The sequence below is a fragment of the Grampus griseus genome (genome assembly GCF_964374135.1).
Source record: "Grampus griseus genome assembly, chromosome: 14".
Lineage (NCBI taxonomy): Eukaryota > Metazoa > Chordata > Mammalia > Artiodactyla > Delphinidae > Grampus > Grampus griseus.
In genome coordinates this window covers 45,057,152-45,066,299 of record NC_139008.1, presented here as the reverse complement: position 1 = coordinate 45,066,299, position 9,148 = coordinate 45,057,152, and the positions used below count along the sequence as shown (strand labels likewise).

Genomic DNA, 9,148 nt, shown 5'->3' with positions numbered 1-9,148 from the left:
CTGTGGTGACCTAAATGGGAAGGAAATCTAAAAAAGAGTGGATATATGTATACCTCTAACTGATTCATCTTGCTGTACAGCAGAAACTAACACAATGGTGTAAAGCAACTATACTCCAATAAAAATTAAAAAAAAAAAAGAGTGTAAGTCAGGGAAGGTGAACTGTGACAGTGAGAGGGCCTGAAGGTTTCGAGTTAGTGTTCAGAGAAGGCACAGACCTAAAGTGGAAGGGAGTTAGCCATGTGGATATGATGACTCATGTACATGCCACCCACACCCTGGGGCCCCTGCCTCAGCAAGGAGGCAGTGATACTGGAGCAGGGTGAGCTAGAGAGAGGCTGGTGGCTGAGAACAGAGTGAGGGCTGAGCAGTGGCTGAGGCCAAGTCAAGTAGGCCCGTTGGCCCATTTCATAAGCTTTCGGTTTTATTTTCCATGAGGTGGGGAGCCATTGAAGTGTTTTGAGCAAATAAGTGACAGAACTGGATCTAGAGTTTTTAAAAAGAACTTTGTGGCCACTGGATTAAGTAGACAGAAGTGAGGCAGGAGACCATTTAGGCTATTATAAGAATCCAAGTGAGGGATTATGGCACTTTGGCCCATGGTGGAGGTGGTGAGAAGTGGTTGATCCTGGATAGATTTTGAAAGGAGAGCTGACCAGGCTTGGTGATAGACCTGCTGTGTCATGAGAAGGGAGGAATCAAGGATGACTCAAAGGCTTTGGCCTGAGGAACTGTAAGGATGGACTTAGCATTCTGGAGGTGGGGAAGGCTATGGATGGAGCTGGGAGCATTCTGGAGGTGGGGAAGGTTATGGATGGAGCTGGGGTGGGAGAAGAGCTGAGAGCTCAGCTTTGAACATGATTTTAGGTGCCTGTTGGATGTCAGAGTGGATGAGTAGACCACTGGATAGAGGAGCCTGGAGTTCAAGGAAGAGGTGTGGACTGGAGATACAAATGTAGGTGTCCCCATTGTAGGGTGACCTGGATAAGATTAGAGCCTGGATAAGATTACTTATAGAGTGAGTGTGGACCAAGAGTTGAGGACTGGAGCAAGGCCTAATACCAGCAAGAAAGACTCAGTACCCCTTACTCTCTTCTTTCCAGCCCTCCCTTCCTAGCTTTTTTGTTTTTCTATTGATTGGAAAGGATTTAGTGAGTGATAGAGTAAAAAAATGTTTTACACTTTATTTTCTGGATTCCCAGTCTCCAGTATGTGCTTCTACATTACTTTAAAGAATTCACCAAAAGTATATTTGGACAAATATGAATGCTGGTTGTGATATTTAGTAATATGGTCAGTGAAATTCTTTTGCAATTTCTAAGTATCATTACAAAGCTAATATAAGGAGCTATTGAATTTCTAAAGACGTTTCTAATTGATCTTAAGTTATCAGTTGCCAACAGTTTTCACTGGCACAAATGTTGAAATTACAAGTTACTTTGGAATAAATAAGCGAATCTCTTGGTTGTACATCATTTGTAAAAAAAATAAAATAATGCCATATTAAAGAAAGCCAAAGCTATAAAACTGAATAGGTGAAACTGCTCTTTCCTTTCTGTTTTTAGGATGGGTTGAATTAGTACTTAATTTGTGTTTCACAAGTGGGAATTTGTGAAATGGATTCTTCCCCCAACAGCTAGTTCTGCTTTATAAAAATCTAAAATCTAATACTGTTTTTTTAAAAAAGTAAAAATTTTAAGCAGCTCAGTTTTCAAACGTTCGGCCCAAAAGAAAAAAAAAATATCTATACATTTCTGTTTCAAATTAAAAAACAAAACTACCAGATCACATATTTTTTAAAGAAAAGTCCTTGTGGGAAAATAGTTATAAATCATTATTAGGACAGAATTGTCATGTCACCTTTTTCTTTTTGTTGTGTAAATTCTTATAAAACCTTTTCGGGGGTTTCCACTGTTGGGGGGAGTCAGAGAGCCGGGGATATGCACGGAGTACCCTTCAGGCCGCTGCAGTGGGCACCAGGCGGCCTCGTGTCTGACCTAGCCCGACCCCTGCCCAGCGCTACTCCGCCAGTCAGCCGCGCCCGAACGGTGACGCGCCTTGCGGCTTCGTTTGCCCGTGTCCAAGATGGCTGCGATCGCCGCTGGGGATGTTGGGCGCGCCGGGCGCCGGGTAGGGGGCCCCGGCCGGCGTACCCGCCTACAGCCACTCAGCGCTGGCCAATCAGCGCAGGGAGGCCGCCGGCCCCGCCCCGACCCCGGCCGGCAGGGACGTCAGGGCGGCGGGCTCCAAGCGGCGGCGGCGGTGGTGGCTCACCTGAGCGGCTGCTCCCTTGAGCGGCGGCGGGTGGCGAGGCCCGGGGCGAGGGTGAGGCCGGCGGTGCTGGCCACGGGATGAGGAAGCGGACCGAGTCAGTCGCCCTGGAGCATGAGCGCCACGCCGCCTCGGGCTCGTCCTCCGCCGGCTCGGCCGCCGCGGCGCTGGACGCCGACTGCCGCCTGAAGCAGAACCTGTACCTGGCGGGCCCCGGGCCGGCCGAGCCGCGCTGCGCCGCCGACGCAGGCATGAAGCGGGCGCTGGGCAGGTGAGGAGCGGCGGAGGCGGCCCGGGACCCACAACCCTCCGGAGCTACTTGCCCTCCACCCCGCGTGCCCCCCGACCCTCTCCGGGCGTCCCCGGGTGCCTCCCCCGTGGTCCCCCTCTGGCCCCCGCGCCCCCTTCCTTCTCGGGCGGGCCTGGGGGGGCCCTCCAGTGACCGGCAGGTGAGCGCCTCTCGACGAGGGTGGCGAGCTCCTGGACGCCCGGGAGCGCTGACTCCGCTCCGACCTGCTCTGCGTCCGACTCCGACCCATCGTCCCTCTCGCCGGGTGGGCAGCTCACCGGTGCCTGAGTCTCCGCGGCACCCTCTGCTCGAAGCTGCCGGTCCCTCGGGGACGGTTGAGGGGTCGGCCGTGTGCAGGGACATGGGGTGCACCGCATCCTCGGCTGTCGAGGGGGTGGGGGGAAGCCCGGCGTTCGCGAGCAGCTGGCTGGTGGTACGTGGAATGTGTCCGCAGGAGTCGTCTCCTTGGGAATCTCCGTCCCGTCCGGAAGTCACCTGGTTATTTTCGGTCTCCCTTTGGGGAGATGAATGCGTTTATGTTAAATTAATCTCACAGTTGGGATAGGGGCATATTTCACGCGGGCAAGTCTCTCCCCATAGTCTGGCTGTTTGTAGAACGTATCACTCATGGCAGTTTTGAAGTCTTGATGTTTCAGTGGTGTTTGAAGAAGTTAGTATGTAATGTTCTCAGGTGTTGTAGCAGAGTCACTGATTTTGGGGTCAACTGGAATGCCCTTAATTGACACTGGCCACTTCCGTGTAAAATATTTATCCAAATAGCCCCTAAAAACATCAACTGCATTGCCTGAAAGATCATGAAATTAAACTATATACCTCTCTAAGTCAGTGGTTCCCAGTCCTGCCAGAAGTTCAGGGACTGACAATATTTTTGTTTTTGTGTAAAATTATCTAGCAACTGGTGAGTATCTTTTGTGAAACTAAGCTGTTCTGTGGAAAGGTTTATCTGCATTAAAAACTCACAACTGGCTTTAATGCACTTTTAGTAACAAGCTTGACATAGCACTTAGATAGGTTGGGAACTCTTCCTCTGAAGAAATCAAGTTGTGATGCACAATGTTTGGGGAAACAGTGCTGGCCTGGCACCTTCCTTGAAAGATGTACTGTATTAAAAGGATCTGATTATTTTTATTTTTGAGTTGAAGACAAAGAGAGACATTCAAGTGGTGCCATATCCTTTAGATAAACAAAAGGCTGTTACGGGAATAAAAAGAAAAGCAGAGGGCGGGAAGGCCAAATTTGTGTGTCAGCCCATGGCTTCCTTCCCTATTGCCTGAAATGCTCTCCTGGATGTTCTCCTGCTGCGTCTTCTCCTTCAACCAGGTCTCTGCTTTACTGTCACCTCTTCAGAGAGGCCTTCCCAGACCAGCACATCCAAAATAGCCTTCCTGCCGCCCCCAACCCCCCTATTCTGTTTACTTGTTTCTTCATCGCACTTATCCCTTAGCTCAGGGGTCCCCTGTGGTCCCCAGGCCACACAGCAGATGAGCAGAGCAGCGGGAGGCCAGGCGAAGCTTCATCTTCCGCTCCCCATCACTCCCCATTACTCGCATTACCACCTGAACCATCCCCGCCCATCACTCACATTACTGCCTGAAACCATCCCCCTCCTTTCCGTGGAAAAACTGTCTTCCATGAAACTGGTGCCTGGTGCCAGAAAGGTTGGGGACCGCTGCCTTAGCTGACGGTGTGATTGCCTGCACACTTGACTTGCTTTGTGGGTAGTCTCCTTCACGAGAACGGAAGCCCTCTGAGAGCAGGGACAATTTTTCTCTCAGCGTCTGTCTCCAGGGCCTGGCACATAGTAGGTGGGAGAAAATACTTGGTGAATGAATATCTAGAATAGATACCTAGAATTGGAATTGCTGAGCCAAGGGATGTGTGTTTATGACTTTGAAAGCAAAGGCCAAAGTGCACTCCCAAGAAGTTGTACTGACACGCCCTCCAGTAGTGTCAGTTGCCTGCCCCCCAATAGTGAACATTACCAGATATTTTGATCTTTTTCTACTTGATTGATGAAAATGACATCTGATTTGTAACTTTAATTTGCATTTCTTAATGGTTAGGTGGCAATTTTTGTGTGTTTTTCTAAGCTCATTATACATCTTTGGGATTATTTACGTCTTTAATGATCCGCCTTTGTTTGGGTCCTCCTGCACATTTCTTTTAACGTTCTATTGTGCACGTGTTCAAATATACAAAAGTAGAGGAGACAGTATAATATAATGAATAGTCAACAGTTTTCCATGTTTTGCCAATCTTGAATCATCTCTTCCTCCTCCCCTCCATTTTTAGTATGGTGGGGGACTAGGCTATTTTAAAGCAAATGATTTCATCCATAAATATTTCGCAGTATATCATGAACAAATAGGGACTTTTTGAAATATATCTAACCCCAAAGCTATTATCATATTGTGTCAAAATTAACAATTTATAATCTGTAATTAATTTAATATTATCTAATATCCAGTCTACACATACATTTCCCTGTCTCAGAAATGTCTTTTTAAGTCAGTTTTAAAATCCTGTACATTTCTTAAGTTTATTCCTAGTTATTTTATCTTTCTGTTGTTATTGAAAATAGAATATTTTCTTATATTACATATTGTAACTGGTTGTATTTATTACTTCTGTAACTAGCAACTTACATAATCTTAGTTTCAAGTAGTTTTTGCAGTTGTTTCTTGAATTTTCCAGGTATACTATCATGTCAGCTGCAAATAATAAGAATTTTGTCTCGTTTTCTACTTTCTTATGTCTTTTGTTTCTTTCTCTTTTTTGGTTACATTGTATTTCCAGAACGAGGTTGAATAATAGGGATGATACTGGGTATCCTGACTTTAAAGAGAGTTCTTTTAGTGTTTGTGCCACATTAGTTATTTTAGTAAGGGGTGTGTTGCTGTTTTGTCATTTTTTAAGTCAAAAATGGTTGTTGAATTTTATCAAATGCTGTTTTAGCATCTGTGAAATTATCGTATAAATTTTATCTCTTGATCTGTTAGTATGCTGAGTTGTAGTAATAGATTTTATAATATTGAATCATCATTTTATCTTATTGAATCATCATTATTGAGTCATCAATGATAACTCTTTTTTTTTTTTTTTGTGGCACGCAGGCCTCTCACTGTTGTGGCCTCTCCCCCTGTAGAGCACAGGCTCCGGACGCGCAGGCTCAGCGGCCATGGCTCACGGGCCCAGCCGCTCCGCGGCATGTGGGATCTTCCTGGACCGGGGCATGAACCCGCGTCCCCTGCATCGGCAGGCGGACTCCCAACCGCTGCGCCACCAGGGAAGCCCAATGATAACTCTTATGGTGTAGACAGATTCTATTTATTAATATTTTACACCATTATTTGTGAGACTAGTCTGTAATTTTCTTGTTCAATGCCGTCTTTACCAAGTTGTTTTAGTGTTTTCTATAGCTCTATTAAAAGTTTTCTCTTTCTCTTCTTTAGCCAGTTTAAACACTTTTGAAATGATCTCTTTCTTTAAATTTTGGTAGAATTCACCTGTAAAACTACCTAAGTGTGGTGCCTTTTTTTAGAATATAGCACTTTGATAACTATTATAGTTTCTTAGATTTGCTCTCTCTTTCTGGGTTCGGTTTTGGTTATTTATATGTTTATAGTAAATCATCTTTTATATCTAGCTTTTTCCTCTGTACCTGGGGCTGTTCCCTAGTCTTGTTTCCTATTTTATATACTTATACTTTTTTCCCCTTTTTTCTTGCTCTAGTACACACACACACACACACACACACACACACACACACAGAGTAAAGTGGATTTTTTCCTAAATAAAAAAATATTTTTTCCCAAAGTAAACCTTTTTTTGTTTATTATTCTGGGAGGCCAGGATGGAGAGAACGTGTTCTATCTGAAGGGGGCAGCAGCTACTGCAGTCTCTCCTGTTGCTCCCCAGCAGGAATGTGGTTCCAGGACAGCCAGATCTTCCAGTCTTTCCTGAAGAGTAGCTGGGTGTAAGCCTGCATCTGTGATCTCTAACTTTTTAAATGTTGCTGGCAACTAATTCAGATGAAAACAACAACCTTGGAGGGAAAACAAAACCAAAACCAGTTTGTGTGTGTGTTTTTAATTTTATTTATTTATTTATTTGGCTGCCTTGGGTCTTAGTTGGGGCACGTGGGCTTCTCTCCAGTTGCGGCTTGTGGGCTCAGTAGTTGTGGTGTACGGGCTTAATTGCCCCAGGGCATGTGGGATCTTAGTTCCCTGACCAGGGATCGAACCCGTGTCCCCTGCATTGGAAGGCGGATTCTTAACCCCTGGACCACCAGGGAAGTCTGTGTGTGTTTTAATTGAAGTATAGTTGATTTACAATGTTGTGTTTCAGTTGTACAGCAAAGTGATTCATATATATAATATATATATATGTGTATATATATATATATATATATATATGTTCTTTTTCAGATTCTTTTCCCTTATAGGTTATTACAACATACTGAGTATAGTTCCCTTTTGGTTTGTTTTAATTGTTGGACTAAAGGGTTATTATTATTATTTTTTTTTGCGGTACGTGGGCTTCTCACTGTTGTGGCCTCTTCCGTTGCGGAGCACAGGCTCCAGACGCGCAGGCTCAGCGGCCATGGCTCACGGGCCCAGCTGCTCCGCGGCATGGGGGATCTTCCCGGACCGGGGCACGAACCCATGTCCCCTGCATCGGCAGGCGGACTCTCAACCACTGCGCCACCAGGGAAGCCCTAAAGGGTTATTTTTGAAGGTAAATGTTTATCTGACTTACATGTCAACTGTGTACTCCATAAGAGGAGGGACTGGATACTATTTTTGCTTTGCGTATGTCTGGTACAAGGAGGCAAGTGAGGGATTCTGTGGGCCTTTCATTTTCTTTTCTGTAATCTTGGAGTTCTTGGCAATATGCAATAAAGGCATAAGTGGTCTAAATTGGGCCTAAGGAGGCAGTAATGAGATGTATAGGTCTCTGTTTCAGTCAACTAGACTATCCTTTGACTGTCAACTCACAGGCCCGATCTGCCAGATAACGGAGATCAGTGGAGCCCCTGGGAGATTTCACAGCCGATGACCTTTGTTTGTAAATACAGAAGAACTCAGGCATCACCCTTGGTTCCTTCTTCATCCAAAAGAAGGAACTTCATGCAGGGCTGCTGTTGGCTTCACCATAACCTAGAAAGGCGGGTGACCAAGGTGAATGTCTGTCTCGGAGCTAGCTTTTGTCCTTAAAGTCTGCTTTTCTCCATCCCCCTTCTCCTCCCACTCCCCAGAGTAGAGTCTGTGCCTGGACCATGACAAGCAGGGGGGCAGGCTTTGTTATGGTGCCTCAAATGGGGCCCCCAACTTGGTCCCTCTCTTCCCAGTTGTAGTTTATCTTATCAGGGACCCATTCCAGCCCTGGACCCGGGACCCTGGGACTTCACACCTTTTTGGTGAGATTAGTGTCCTGTATCTCTGCTTGTTTCCCAGTTCCTTTCAGCCAGCATATACTCTCCCTTCTCAAGGGAGTGTCTGTCTTCTACAGTAATGTTGAGCATACACTGCTCAAATGCAGGAGATTAAAATCTCCAGAAGATACGTATCACAGAGGTAACCTTGGAAAGAGGCTTAGAAGATGGGTCATCTTCTCAGGGTTCTGCTGACAGCAGTGGAGACAGGATGCCTTTCCAGACTCATGATCCTCCTCCTCCTCCCACTAGAGCACTTTTCCTTCCAAAATGCAGTCTACGGGAAAACTTTAACTGCAATGTTATCTTGAAAACTGACAGATTAAGTCAATGCTTTTCACCCGGACGTGATGCCACAGAACTTGGGTGTCCACATGGAGAGTGGGTAGGTCATTTGTCTCTTCCTGAACTGAGGGCCAGGGTCTGGAGTGTCAGTGAGGACACGGGCTGCTGACACAGGGAAGTGTGATGCCAGGAAACCCAGCCTGAGGTGTCCAGTTAGTAGAAGGACCCGTTGTTTAGGCTTGGTGCCCATCTTAGTATTGTTTGATATTTTAGGGGAAAGCTTGAATGGAAACTGAGTCTCAAGTGAGTGTTTTCAGGTTTGTGGCTTGGGGTGAGTTGCTTAACTATGAGTTTGTTTCTTCCTCTATAATGTGGGGATAAAAATATCTTCCTCATAGGATTGGGGTGAGGGTCCAGTGTATGAAAGAGCCAGGCACACAGTGAGCACTCAGTGGCATCTTGGTCATCCCCAATATTATTGCTAGTGTTATTTGTTGGAGTATTGAGAAAGCTCTGTTAACTTAGGTCAAGAAGAATGTACCCTCCCTCCCTTTCTGCCCCCCAATTTTTTTAGTTAATTAATTAACTTATTATTTATTTATTTTGGCTGTGCTGAATCTTCATTGTGGCACACAGGACCTTTAGTTGTGGCATGCAGGCTTCTTAGTTATGGCATGCGAACTCTTATTTGTGGCATGCATGTGGGATCTAGTTCCTCCACCAGGGATGGAACCTGGGCCCCCTGCATTGGGAGCACGGAGTCTTACCCACTGGACCACCGGGGAAGTCCCTGCCCCCAAACTATTACAGTATGTCTTCTCAGCCAGTTGTCATGCATGTAGTTGTCA

At 45.9% G+C, this 9,148-nt stretch overlaps 1 protein-coding gene across 1 annotated transcript in view; it reads left to right on the top strand.

Annotated features, from left to right (window-relative positions):
* The first annotated feature begins 2,292 nt into the window (after positions 1-2,292).
* ABHD12 (abhydrolase domain containing 12, lysophospholipase) overlaps positions 2,293-9,148 on the top strand; it is a 68,145-nt gene continuing 61,289 nt past the window's right edge. Inside the window, exon 1 of the mRNA XM_082670564.1 lies at positions 2,293-2,542. Within this exon, the coding sequence (XP_082526690.1) occupies positions 2,352-2,542 (191 nt within the window). The 5' untranslated portion in view covers positions 2,293-2,351. The remainder of the gene's footprint in view (positions 2,543-9,148) is intronic.